General features: G+C 36.5%; 1 protein-coding gene across 3 annotated transcripts in view; it reads right to left on the reverse strand.

Moving 5' to 3' along the window:
- LOC133570138 (uncharacterized) overlaps nt 1–12,832 on the reverse strand; it is a 35,707-nt gene extending 22,875 nt beyond the window's left edge. The window contains exons 1-7 of one of the 3 annotated variants that reach the window (XM_061922841.2): nt 12,426–12,832; nt 10,030–10,078; nt 7,561–7,702; nt 7,320–7,492; nt 7,126–7,253; nt 810–1,928; nt 69–746 (exon numbers count right to left, since the gene is read on the reverse strand). In XM_061922841.2, the coding sequence (XP_061778825.2) occupies nt 69–746; nt 810–1,928; nt 7,126–7,253; nt 7,320–7,492; nt 7,561–7,702; nt 10,030–10,078; nt 12,426–12,568 (2,432 nt within the window). In that variant the 5' untranslated portion in view covers nt 12,569–12,832. Of the gene's footprint in view, nt 1–68; nt 1,929–7,125; nt 7,254–7,319; nt 7,493–7,560; nt 7,703–10,029; nt 10,079–12,425 lie in introns of all 3 variants that reach the window. The other 2 variants (XM_061922840.2, XM_061922839.2) reach the window with 2 other exon arrangements.
- Nucleotides 12,833–14,973: the final 2,141 nt, after the last annotated feature.

A 14,973-nucleotide genomic window follows, 5' to 3' on the forward strand; every position in this document is an offset into this window, starting at 1 on the left:
CGAAGGATTACTTTACGGAAGTACTGTACAGTATGTGCTTACTAGTACGTGTGTGTTGGTGTTCTTACACATCAGTTTGCTTGGGGAGGTCAGACTTTGGTGTCGGCTTACTGTTGTTGTAGTTTTCCTCCTTTGAGACTTTCTTTGAGGTTTCTGAAAGCTCTGTTTTACCATTGTTGTTGTTTTCTACCTTTGAGACTTTCTTATAGGTTTCTGCAAGCTCTGTTTTACCATTGTTGTTGTTTTCCACTTTTGAGACTTTCTTATAGGTTTCTGCAAGCTCTGTTTTACCATTGTTGTTGTTTTCCACCTTTGAGACTTTCTTAGGGTTTTCTGCAAGCTCTGTTTTACCATTGTTGTTGTTTTCCACCTTGGAGACTTTCTTAGAGGTTTCTGCAAGCTCTGTTTTACCATTGTTGTTGTTTTCTACCTTTGAGACTTTCTTATAGGTTTCTGCAAGCTCTGTTTTACCATTGTTGTTGTTTTCCATCTTTGAGATTTTCTTATAGGTTTCTGCAAGCTCTGTTTTACCAGTGTTGTTGTTTTCCACCTTTGAGACTTTCTTAGGGTTTTCTGCAAGCTCTGTTTTACCATTGTTGTTGTTTTCTACCTTTGAGACTTTCTTATAGGTTTCTGCAAGCTCTGTTTTACCATTGTTGTTTTCCACCTTTGAGACTTTCTTATAGGTTTCTGCAAGCTCTGTTTTACCATTGTTGTTGTTTTCTACCTTTGAGACTTTCTTATAGGTTTCTGCAAGCTCTGTTTTACTATTGTTGTTGTTGTTTTCCACCTTTGAGACTTTCTTAGAGGTTTCTGCAAGCTCTGTTTTACCATTGTTGTTGTTTTCTACCTTTGAGACTTTCTTATAGGTTTCTGCAAGCTCTGTTTTACCATTGTTGTTGTTTTCCACTTTTGAGACTTTCTTAGGGTTTTCTGCAAGCTCTGTTTTACTATTGTTGTTGTTTTCCACTTTTGAGACTATTTTAGAGGTTTGTGCAAGCTCTGTTTTACTATTGTTGTTTTCTGCTTTTGAGACTTTCTTAGAGGTTTGTGCTAGCTCTGTTTTACTGCTGTTGTTTTCCACCTGAGAGACTTCCTTCGAGGTTTGTGCAAGCTTTGTTTTACTACTGTTGTTTTCCTCTTTTGAGACTTTCTTAGAGGTTTGTGCAAGCTCTGTTTTACTATTGTTGTTGGTTTTTTCCACCTTTAAGACTTTATTCAAGGTTTCTGCAAACTCTGTTTTACTATTGTTGTTTTCCACGTTTGATACTTTCTTAGAGGTTTGTGCAAGCTCTGTTTTACTATTGTTGTTGTTTTTTTCCACCTTTAAGACTTTATTCAAGGTTTCTGCAAGCTCCGTTTTACTATTGTTGTTTTCCACCTTTGAGAGGTTTTTAGAGGTTTCTGTAGGCTTTGTTTTACTGCTTTTGACATCGCCGGCCTTCTTTGCTGTGTCTTCCTTCACCTTTGCCTGACTTTTAGCTCCAAGAGCATTTGTGCCTCCTTCTGTTTCCTGAACAGGATCAGTAGACTTTGCCCCTTTTGGGGGGTCTACAATCATGGCTACAGGTTTTGTATCCGCACTTTCTGCCTGGAAGAAGGCAAGCTTGGACTGAAGAGTCTTGGCCGCTGTGGTAGAAGTACGAGGTGCCGCCACGGGCCGGGTGCTGATGGGGGCGGGTGTAATGACGGTAGATGAGGGTTGGGAGACGGGACCCTTACTCTCTTTAGCGGGCGTGGTGTTACTTGACGAAGGAGTTGAAGACGTGATGGAGATGCTTAAAGGAGCGCTTGGTTTCTGGGCCGCGGGGCCCAGTCTGGGTGGAGCCGTGGGTGTCACTGTGTTGTCTTTAGTGAGGTCTGCTGGAGGAGTGACTCTGGAGGGAACATTTCTTAGAAGTGTGCTTGTGTTTGGAAGACCCAGTAACCTAGAAAAAAACATGTTGGTATAAGTTTAAGCATACAATCACACTACAACATTATAACTGAATTTAATGGATTACAAAACAAAAGCTGTATCAAAAAGGACAAAGTTCAAATTGACCCAGAGAGCTTACTGTAATAACCCATAATGTGTCAGATTTGCCTGAGGAATATATTTATTTTTGAAAAACTACAGTAATTTATGGTTTTTAAATAAGTGTAAAATGTTCCTTGAAAAAAGAAAATGTCAAATTTTAAAACAAATTCAAACTTTTCATCGCAAATTTGAGTTAACATAATCTAGTGCAAAGGTTCTCAAATGGGGGTACGCGAAGGTATGCCAAGGGGTACGTGAGATTTTTTTTTAATATTCTAAAAATAGCAACAATTCAAAAATCTTTTATAAATATATTTATTGAATAATACTTCAACAAAATATGAATGTAAGTTCATAAACTGAACATCAAATCAAGTAGGCTATTCCATTCATTACAATGCAACAATGCAGTATTAAATGTTGGCAGCTAGATTTTTTGTGGACATGTTCCATAAATACCGATGTTAAAGATTTCTTTTTTTGTGAAGAAATGTTTAGAATTAAGTTCATAAATCCAGATGGATCTCTATTACAATCCCCAAAGAGGGCACTTTAAGTTGATGATTACTTCTATGTGTAGAAATCTTTATTTATAATTGAATCACTTGTTTATTTTTCAACAAGTTTTTAGTTATTTTTATATCTTTTTTTCCAAATAGTTCAAGAAAGACCACTACAAATTAGAAATATTTTGCACTGTTATACAATTTAATAAATCAGAAACTGATGACATAGTACTGTATTTTACTTCTTTATCTCTTTTTTTATACCAAAAATGCTTTGCTCTGATTAGGGGGTACTTGTATTAAAAAAATGTTCAAAGGGGGTACATCACTGAAAAAAGGTTGAGAACCACTGATCTAGTGCAATCCTTCATATTAAGATTTCCATTTGTACTTCTGGCATATTATTCATACTTTCCACCAGATGGCGCTGCTTATTTCCAATTAAAGCATGCAGGAAAATGTCCTTTTGTTTTCATTACAATGGTGACTTGCAACTGAAACTAAAAGTGTGTGTCCTTATCAACTTTTATAACGGTGTGTGCAATAAAATACAAAGTGTGTGTGTGTTATAAAAATGGCAGTTTTTTAAATTGTTTTCTTATCATAAAAAAATAAAATACTAAAAAAAAGTATTTGATATTTATATTACAGGCTGTACAAGTTTTAAAAAGTTGACTCATTTAAGGTGAGAAAAACATGTAACATCACAGCGTTTAGTTTTTTTAGAACACTGACATTTTTTGCTGTTTTTTCAGAACAAATGTGTGAATTAGTTAGAAGGATCTGTTAACCTAATGGTTAATAGAGTAGTACAAATACATTTTACTTGATATTATTATTGTTAATATTAATAATAACATTATTATTAGTTGTTTTAGCAGCATTTTTGGTGTAAAAGTGTTCACTTAAAGTAAAACTTATTTGTTATAAATGTAATACACAAAACAAATTAACTAGTTTTTTTATATTTCATAACATACATCTGCCATTTGTTTTTTTTTGTCGGATTTTGGTCCGTGTACATCACGGCCATTTGTTTTTCTTTTAGATTAGAAACATAATTTAACATAAAAATCCACTTTCCCCGTTTTTTGGTTTGATAATAAAAAACAAAAAGCAGAAAAGAGATCGTTATTCGTTATTTGTTATGCGAATTTATAAATGTGTTTGAAAATCGAAATAGGAATTATAACAAGTGGAAAACTATTTTCTGGATTGCACATGCGCTGTGTCTCTTTTCAGGATCCTCGTCTGTGAGTGATCCAGAACAATAACAACAACAACAACAACAAATGAAGAAGACAAAGAACGGTGGAAGTGTCGTCAAAACAAGTTTGTCGCAGCCAAGAGTTCCCTTCTATTTTTTAATGTTCAGAGAAATGGAAGGTGACACATTTGGTTCTCTATTGAGCAGGCAAACAGGTCTGTGCACATCGCTTTACTTCTTCTATTGTTGTTTCGGGTCACTCACAGAAAGCATATGAAAAGAGACACTGCGCATGTGCAATAAAACCATACGTCCAAACAATGAACTGGGAATTGCTAGGACGTTACTGACGTCACATCCCGGCCCAATCTGGTGGGAAAGCTCGCTCTGTTTTCAATGGGTACTAGGCACCACTTAGCCTTTCTCAAAAAAAAAAAAAAGCCCTATGCTTGTGTTGTTTTCCAACCGTTAAAATCGGGGAAATGATAAACGTTTCTTCAGAATTCCTCAAGAGGTTATCAACAAGGGGGGGAAAGTGCAAGATTTGTGGAAACGAGGAAAAAATCATGCAGCTCACTCTAGTCCAAGGGAGCAGAGTTGAATAATTAATGAGTTTGCACACTGCAAAAACTGAAATCTAAGTAAGATGAAATATCTCAAATAAGGGTGGTATTTGCTTATTTTCTGTCTGATAAGATAATTCTTCTCACTAAGCAGATTTTATGTTAGTCTTTTACTTGTTTTAAGGGTTTTGGTCCTAAATGATCTCAGTAAGATATTACAGCTTGTTGCTGAGATGTTATGAGCTATATTGAGTAAAACATGCTTGAAACTAGAATATCAGGTGTTGCAAAGCTGTGTCATCAACAAGTATAAAACTACTTTTTTAAAGTAATAATTTCTTATTTCAAGCATGAAAAAAACATGATTTTGACACAATTGTGTCTCATAATTAAAACAGATGACAGCCAAATGGAATTTGCTGTTTTATTTTCAATAAAACAATAGAAAATACGTACTCATATAGTAGTACAGTTGGCACAGTACAGTAAACTGACAGTTAATATTTAAACCTTTAACATGTGACATTTCATACAATTTTGAACAGAAATAGTTCATGTACTTTCAGATAAATTCTTCAAAATTACAATTTAAAAAATGTTGGCCGGGGGCCGGGCTGCATATATGCGCACTAATTGACTGAAAGAGCACGCACTTGGCGCGATGATGTCATGTTGTCGATGGAAAAATGCATTTTTTGACAATATGATTTGCCTGAGCGGCTAGGAGACCCCGAGAATAACAAACAGTTGCCTTGTTGCCTTTCCATTAAGAACAATAAATTAGTTTTTAGTATAAGTTTGCTGGTTTCAAGAAATGTAATGCCGAGCGCATATCATTATGTCAAGATAATGGCACTAGCATTTACTTAATTTAAAAATATTTTTTAACATATTGAGCAAAAAGGTCTCATATTTCTTTTTTCTACCAAGAAAAGTGCACTTGTTATTAGTGAGAATAAACTTATTTTAAGGTATTTTTGGGTTCATTGAGGTTAGCTAATTTTACTTGTTTTGGAAAGTCTTGACAAGCCAAATTTTCTTGTTCTATTGGCAGATAATTTTGCTTAGTTCAAATAAAATACCCCTCATTTTTGTATTTTTTTTCTTGATTTTGAACACTGACTTTTTGCAGTGCAGTGATCACTTTGTTAAAGGTTTGTTTGATGTATTTTTAACGTTTATTACTTCCCATTTTGATATTATTTCTATTTCTTAAACACATTTTTGCTACGAGTGTTTTGAAAAGCACCAACTCGTCGAGTCTCGATCAAAGACAGCAAATATGAGCAAAACCTAGAAGACTTAAGCTTTTACCAAAGGCAACAATCATAAATGAAGCTTTCAACACATACACAATGTTGACATCCGTAGTTATATTTTGATAAAGACGGGGAAAAACACGCTACTTGTAAATGGTGCCTAACAGCAACAAACATTGCAGCTTCGACACGAAGTTAACTCATGAAATGCAACCGGGAGAGTCTTGATGCCAATTTACTTGACCCAGCCACACACAAAGAAGTTGTAGACCTCCATACTTTTCAAAGTTTTCATCAGTTTGGTTGTGTAGAATGGTGTCTGGAGCACATTAGTTCAATATGTCTGAGAACGCGACTTACGTAATCCTTGATATCACTTGACAAATCTTTTTTTAATAAAGTGTAGGGATCTATTCCATTGCACAGTTTGATTTTTTGCTTGTATCTGCTTTTTGCAGGAAGATTTAAGCCTCTTTTATACTCGCGCTGCTTGTTGTACAACAGCCATCTTAGCTTGGTCGACCAACCCAGCTTTTCACTTACAGGAAGAAGTCACGTGTTGGAATACCAGCTATAGAGAAAATAGTTTTCCACTCGTTGTTTTAATTCTCATTTTTGATTTTCAAACACATTATTACATTGGGATAGCAGATGGATAATGGATAACGGACACCGATCAGTTTTCTGTTTTTTTAATAGCAAACAAAAAAACGGGAAATTAAGATTTTTATGTAAAACTATTTTTCTATTTGAAATGAAAAACAAATAGCAGCAATGTACAGGGTCTGTGTACCTCCCGTTCAATTGATTTCGAATTCTCCAATGCAAATTAAAAAACAAAATTAGGGCCATTTTTTGATTTTTATTTCATATGGCAGATTTTAAAACAAACAAAAAAGGGTTGATTTTCATTCAAATATTGCCATAAAATTGGATTTTGTGCGGTTTTCCTTCAATGAATTTAAATTTTTCCAGATAAACACAAAAATCAAATATATGTTCATTAAAATGCAGAAATGCGTGTTTATCTGTGTGATGACAAATTGGACCAGAAGCAGTATTTTAGCTTTTACTGTGCGTTTAGCATGTTTTTAGCAGAACGGTAACATATTTGTTCAGCAGGAGTCCTATTGTCGTTTGAAAAAAGTGTCATTAAATACTTGTCCAACTTTTGTTTCAGAAATAAAAATAGAAAAAATGGCCCGAAATGTGTTTTTTGATTTGTATTTAAGAATTGGAAACCTAAAATACTGCTTCTGGTTCAATTTGTTATCACACAGATAACCACGCATGTTTGCATTTTGGATGAACATATATTCGATATTTGTGTTTATCTGGAAAAATAAAAATCCATAAAAGAAAAACAGCACAAAATCCAATTTGATGGCAATATTTTAATGAAAATCAACCCTTTTATGTTTGTTTCAAAATCTGCCATATATAAGAAAAATAGAAAAACAGCCCTAATTTTGTTTTTGATTTGCATTTCAGAATTGGAAATAGAATGAACGGACCGTACAGAGACCGATTTCATCCTCGTATCAAACATTTACAATATGATAAGTCTTACTTTGCACAGTTCCTGTGATAGAGCTTCCCGTCCACTAGATGTCGCTGCACCAGGTGAACGTGCTGGTTGCAGGACACACACTTGTTACTCAGGGTTCCGACCCGATGGGATTTCTCTGCTGGAAACTCCTAAAAGAGAAGAGAAATGCTTGTAATTCACAGTTTGTAGACATTTTAAGCTGCTTTTACCCGCACATTGTTTCTTGTTTCTCTCGGGCGAGGAAGAGGCTGTGTGGCGGCAAAAAAAGGTGGAGGGTTATTCTCCTTAGACGGCTGGAACACTTTAGACACCACTGCCTGGTTTTTCTTCCCGGCCGGCCCGTCAGCAGGTGCCTCGGCAGGTCGCTTTACAGCGCCTCCACCTCCAACTGCAAACAAACAATGATAATGATGAGGATGATGAGACAAGGAGAGAGAGAAAGGTGGTGACACTCACTTGGAGAGCGTCCATGAAAGTAGTTATAGTACTGGGAGACGTAGGTGAGGATGCTGAGGCGGTCCGGGACTTTGAGAGCCACCATATCTTCTGCATCCAAGAGTGCAGGGATTCCAAGCTGCTCCTCTGCAACCTTAAACGCCTGAAGTGTCACACAAATAATTCCCATGGAAGAGTAAGTCTTTCTGCATGTTTGAGAGATTAAAACAGAACATCAATCATTTATGAGCTGTAGAAACTGATAAGTTCATTGTGCTGGATGGAACTTTCACCACTTGCAGCTATTGCGCAATCAACAGGAGAAAATTGTTTCAATCCCACAGTCCGTTGATAAAGATCCAGGAAGAAAATTGAAGAATGCCCGTAAGGAGCCAACACCCATGCACTCTTTTACCTCTACTTATCTCCATTTACGTTGTTACATTTTCTAATACAAAGCATCAACTTCAATCTGTCAGTAGACTCCATATGTAAGCACTAAAAACTCGATCATGGCTGTCGGGGAGAAGACACAGTCAAAGTGGAGGCACATAAATAAGACGGGGCATCCTGAAGAGACGGTCAGAAAGCGGCTTGAAGATGGTCTGTAAAACATAATCTATGCAAAAAATAAAACTAAATAAAATTACAATAAAAAATGAAATAAAATGGTATTTTTTAATTTTATTTTTATAACATTTTAAAGTAGAATAATATACTATTAAAAATAATAAAATGGCTCCTTTAAAAAGGTTTTTTTTTTCTTTCTACATTTATAACACTTCCTTGTGGTCTACATAATATGTAATGGTGGTTTGGTCAAAATGTTATTTTGAAGACCTTTTTCAAGCCGCTTTCTGACCGTCTCTTCAGGATGCGCCGTTTTGTGGGCAATCTTATTTACGTGCCTCCACTTCAACTGGGTCTTCTCCTAAAATGCATGTTCGAAATAAACTGACCCCAACCTGAACCAACCAACCCACCAGCCATGTTGAAGTTTTTAGCGCTTCAAACCCTGTTTCCATATGAGTTGGGAAATTGTGTTAGATGTAAATATAAACGGAATACAATGATTTGCAAATCCTTTTCAACCCATATTCAATTGAATGCACTACAAAGACAACATATTTGATGTTCAAACTCATAAACTTTATTTTTTTTTTTGCAAATAATAATTAACTTAGAATTTCATGGCTGCAACACGTGCCAAAGTAGTTGGGAAAAGGCCACTGTGTTACATGGCCTTTCCTTTTAACAACACTCAGTAAACGTTTGGGAACTGAGGAGACACATTTTTTAAGCTTCTCAGGTGGAATTCTTTCCCATTCTTGCTTGATGTACAGCTTAAGTTGTTCAACAGTCCGGGGGTCTCTGTTGTGGTATTTTAGGCTTCATAATGCGCCACACATTTTCAATGGGAGGCAGGTCTGGACTACAGGCAGGCCAGTCTAGTACCCGCACTCTTTTACTATGAAGCCACGTTGATGTAACACGTGGCTTGGCATTGTCTTGATGAAATAAGCAGGGGCGTCCAAGGTAATGTTGCTTGGATGGCAACATATGTTGCTCCAAAACCTGTATGTACCTTTCAGCATTAATGGCGCCTTCACAGATGTGTAAGTTACCCATGTCTTGGGCACTAATACACCCCCATACCATCACAGATGCTGGCTTTTCAACTTTGCGCCTATAACAATCCGGATGGTTCTTTTCCTCTTTGGTCCGGAGGACACGACGTCCACAGTTTCCAAAAAGAAGAAACTAAATAAAACTAAATAAAATCACAATAAAAAATGAAATAAAATTGTATTTGTTTATTTTATTTTTATAACATTTAAAATAGAATAATATACTATTAATAATAATAAAATGGCCCCTTTAAAAAGATTGTATTTTTTATTTTTTTTCTACATTTCTAACACTTCCTTGTGGTCTATATAATATGTGATGGTGGTTGTTGGGTCAAAATGTTATTTTGAAGACCTTTTTCAAATTAGTCTGACATAGAAAGTGCCTGATAAGCAAAAAAGGTAACTTTTTTCCTATTTAAAAAGGTATTTAATCCTGCTTAAATGTCCACTTTTTGAAGAGTAAACAGTTCTGATACAAATCCAAGTTGGTTCCAGTGATGGGACACAAAAAAACAAAAGAAAAGCTCCATAAGAATCAATGCTTAGGCTAATGTTATTGCTATTTGTACAGCCACGACACACTTTCAAGCAGTGCTCTTCACTTTAAATGAGTAATGACAACAAACTGACATACAATATTAGTGCTCTAGTTCTCAGTCATTTATTGAGTGCAGTGAAAAATGCAGCACAACATGCTTGGTCAGATTATTACCAGCCCACTGGGCTTTTCATTGGATTTCATACAAATTAGTTTATTCTGTTAGGCAGGAAGGACGTTTGGTATGTTTATAAGAAGGCAAAAAACAAAGATGAAACCCTAAAAGTCAAGATGAAGTACAGCATGTAAATATTGACTTACCAGGTGGTTGTTCTCATAGACATTTTCTTTCTTCAAGGAATCAAAATCACTGCAGGAGAAGGGAAAAAAACGTCAAACTTCCGTATTTGTTCATTCTAAAGTGCACCAGAATAAAACTGCTTTAGTGAGTCATGAGCAACCATCCCATGACACTGACAACAATGGTATAAATGCTTACGCTGGAGCAGTATCATAATATTTACATTGAGCTCTCTGAAGCAAAGCAATCTTGCGTGGTTTGGTGCCCATAAACAAGTTATCTTGGGACAATCTTTTGGAATATCTCAAGAAAATATCAAAACACAAGTATGATCATGTCTTATTAAAAGTGAAAAAAATGACTTCCTAGGAGACAAAATATTAAAATGATGACGTTTATCTTGTTTTTCATTCTTCAGTGTCAGCAACACCTGAGACAGTCAAGATCCAACAAGTCGGTTTAGTCTGTAAGCATCAACTCGCATGAAAAAGTCATCCATATGGAGTTTGACAGAGTTCTGTACTTGAACCAACTTATTGATATCATGCCTTTAACATTAAGCACAATGTAATGGGATACAATACAAGAACTGTTACCTTTACAAAGACAACTTGAACCTCCACCAAGGCTAAACAATCCTAAACACGTCTCTGCAATTGTTCCAGTCCAGTCCAGCATTAGCGTGCCACATCTGCGGTCCCCTCCAAGGTTTCTCATTGTAGCCCATTGGGTTGAGTTTTTCCTTGCCCTGATGTGAATGTTGTCTGTCTATCTGTAGGGTGTACACTGCCTTCCGCCCGAATGCAGCTGAGGTAAGCTCCAGCACCCCCCGCGAACGGGACAAGCGGTAGAAAATGGATGGATGGATGTGGGATCTGAGTCGAGGATGTCGTCGTGGCTGCTGCAGTCCTTTGAGACACTCGTGATTTAGGGCTATATATATATATATATATATATATATATATATATATAAACTTTGATTGATTGATTGATTGATTGAAATGTTCTCACAAGAATCAAGTGATTTTTCGGCACATCCCTATTGAAAACATTTATTTTCTTCAAGCTGCTCATACCGCTGTCTGTCTTATTCAACTCTATCCCACCTCTATTGGTTATATTACAGTTGTTATGTAATCTAGCTGGCTAAAAATAACCAAATGAAAGAAACCAAAATATTTGTATAACTGTGTCAATCAATGAAGCCCAATGTTTTGGTACAGTTCCTAAAAATAGATTGTGCAATTGCACAAAATGAAACACTCGATGACTATTAAAAAGTGACTGTCTGCTCAGTGGCCTTGTGGTTAGCAGAGTGTCCGCCCTGAGGTCGGTAGGTCGTGAGTTCAAACCCCGGCCGAGTCATACCAAAGACTAGGGATGTCCGATAATGGCTTTTTGCCAATATCCGATATTGTCCAACTCTTTAATTACCAATACCGATATATACAGTCGTGGAATTAACACATTATTATGCCTAATTTGGACAACCAGGTATGGTGAAGATAAATAAAATAATAATAATAAAATAAAATAAGATAAATAAATTAAAAACATTTTCTTGAATAAAAAAGAAAGTAAAACAATATAAAAACAGTTACATAGAAACTAGTAATTAATGAAAATGAGTAAAATTAACTGTTAAAGGTTAGTACTATTAGTGGACCAGCAGCACGCACAATCATGTGTGCTTACGGACTGTATCCCTTGCAGACTGTATCGATATATATTGATATATAATGTAGGAACCAGAATATTAATAACAGAAAGAAACAACCCTTTTGTGTGAATGAGTGTGCATGGGGGAGGGAGGTTTTTGGGGTTGGTGCACTAATTGTAAGTGTATCTTGTGTTTTTTATGTTGATTTAATAAAAAAAACAAAAAAAACGATATCGATAATAAAAATAAAAAATAAACGATACCGATAACTTCCGATATTACATTTTAAAGCATTTATTGGCCGATAATATCTCTACCAAAAGACTATAAAAAATGTGACCCATTACCTCCCTGCTTGGCACTCACCATCAAGGGTTGGAATTGGGGGTTAAATCACTAAAAATTATTCCCGAGCGCGGCCACCACTGCTGCTCACTGCTCTCCTCAACTCCCAGGGGGTGGAACAAGGGTGATGGGTCAAATTCAGAGGGTAATTTCACCACACCTAGTGTGTGGGTGTGGTACTTGAACTTTTTACTTTCTCTTTAAACTGAATTTCAGGGATTTTCCAAGTGTTCAAAATTGATAATAAATAAAACTTAATGTCAATGCCGGTAAAAAAAAAACGTGCCTCTTTTATGAAGGTCTGGCTACTTAATGTGCTATGATACAAATAACGAAGTAACCCAGCCAGCAATTGTGAGTCACTTCAATGGTTGCGTTGGAAAATAACAACAAAGTTGAACTTCTACTTACATGAGTTCGGGTCGTTGTTTGTGGATAAGCGCACAGAAAGCCAGCCCGTCCCGGAACGACGAGGTCATGTTTTTGATGTTCACATCCCGGTAGCCTTCACACTGGATGCGGCACCACTGCTGGAGAGCCTTCACGGCTGCCATGCCGCCAGCAAGCCGGAGCTCGGTGCCGCCTCAGCGGACTCCTCGCCTCGAACACTCCGCTATTCCACCACGGAGCTCCCCACTTTCTTTACTTCTCCCACACGGTCACTCGTGGCGCTTGTCACGACGCTTTTTAAAGGTCGTGAGGATGCCGGTGAGGACAGCGTGGACACGACACGTCATTTGTTTGCTTCTCTCCTCCAAAGTCAACAAGGAAGTGAGGCGGACTGTCAAGAGGCGAGACACCTGTAGAAATGACTGTGACGTCACCAAGTGGGCCGAGCTTGCTTTGTGACAATGCGCATGCGCGTACAACTTCCGGCTCTTGTTCTTCCAATTCCTTGGGATTTTGACGGCTCTTTTTCCTTTCAAAGATCCGTTCAAAAGACTGGCTCGTTTAACTTTTTTTTTTTTTTTTCCTTTATCAAGGAAACAATCACTGGCAACAATATTGGCTATATTATTTTATTTTCTGTTGTGTTTTCATTGTAAACATTCAATAAAAGAGTGCCATATTTCCACATTTTGGCACCTACCGTATTTTTCGGACTATAAGTCGCAGTTTTTTTCATAGTTTGGCCGGGGGTGCGACTTATACTCAGGAGCGACTTATGTGTGAAATTATTAACACATTAGCGTAAAATATCAAATAATATTATTTAGCTCATTCACGTAAGAGACTAGACGTATAAGATTTCATGGGATTTAGCGATTAGGAGTGACAGATTGTTTGGTAAACGTATAGCATGTTCTATATGTTATAGTTATTTGAATGCCTCTTACCATAATATGTTACGTTAACATACCAGGCACGTTCTCAGTTGGTTATTTATGCCTCATATAACGTACACTTATTCAGCCTGTTGTTCACTATTCTTTATTTATTTTAAATTGCCTTTCAAATGTCTATTCTTGGTGTTGGGTTTTATCAAATCAATTTCCCCCCAAAAATGCGACTTATATATGTTTTTTTCCTTCTTTGTTATGCATTTTCGGCCGGTGCGACTTATACTGCGAAAAATACAGTAGTTTGAAAAATTACTTGCCTAAATAAAAGGAGCATTTTAACAATAAATAATAAAATACACAAATAAATAAGAATAACATGCATTAATGCATGCAAAAAGTATGAAAAAAAACTAAGACATAAAAATGTGAGAACAATAAACCTGTTGTGTTAAAGTTCAAGTTAAAGCGCCAATGATTGTCACACACACACTAGGTGTGGCGAAATTATTCTCTGCATTTGACCCATCACCCTTGATGACCCCCAGGGAGGTGAGGGGAGCAGTGGGCAGCAGCGGTGGCCGCGCCCGCAAATCATTTTGGTGATTTAACCCCCAATTCCAACCCTTGATGCTGAGTGCCAAGCAGGGAAGTAATGGCTCCCATTTTTATAGTCTTTGGTATGACTCGGCCGGGGTTTGAACTCACAACCTACCCATCTCAGGGCGGACACTCTAATGTGCACTTTAGAATGACGAACCCGAAAAGTGAATCCAAATGGGGAAAAAATATATATATAAAAAAATAATACAAAAATATACAGATGTATAATTCTGTATTTTATATGTAAAAATCGTTAAAAAATAAATAAAAAAAAGTTCATCCTAATGTTACATTTCCTTTAACTCGGATTAATTTTCTTGTCCAGAGTAGGCAGTCACCGTTTGCATGTGCATAAAAAAGGGACAATCGGTAGGAAATGGATGGATGGATGGATTAAAAAAAAAAGGTCTGCCAAACGAACTGCTCAAAACTGGGAATCGGTTTGCATCATTCACTTCAAAGATCCCTTCAAAAGACTTGTTCGTTCGCGAACGTCACATCTGTCCAACTGAACGTTAATTAGGATGGACGTTATTTATCCCACAAATGGGGAAATGACTGTATGTGGTTGCAGTGCACATACCAAAAGTCCACAAAAAACTACTATGGTAAAAAAAAAAAAACCTCATAAACACAAGAGGGAAACATTAAAGAACACAAAGGACATAAAATATATTAAAAGAGCACAGAGCTGATGCAACCAGCTGAGCCTTTTCTAGATACAGCTACAAAAGTAAAACACGGAAAAAAATAAAAAAAATAACATATTGCACAAACAAAACACAAACACCATATCAATACCACGGAATCATCTGCTTGGGTGGGGGTCAGTCAGCAATTAGCATCACAGTATATGATTATTACATTTTCATAATTGGTTTCCTTATTAAGCAGCACTGTGTAAAAGTCTTGGGTCACCATTTCATTTTCTATAATGACATTTATTTCCCAGTATTTTTATATTGAACCTTTTTTTTTTATTGATACCAGAAATGGAAAAGTTCTCAAATGTACTTTGTAAAAAAAGGAAAAACAAGTACAGGACTAAGAATCTACTAAAGTAAAAGAAATTATCC

This window comes from Nerophis lumbriciformis, linkage group LG27 (assembly GCF_033978685.3).
Source record: "Nerophis lumbriciformis linkage group LG27, RoL_Nlum_v2.1, whole genome shotgun sequence".
NCBI lineage: Eukaryota > Metazoa > Chordata > Actinopteri > Syngnathiformes > Syngnathidae > Nerophis > Nerophis lumbriciformis.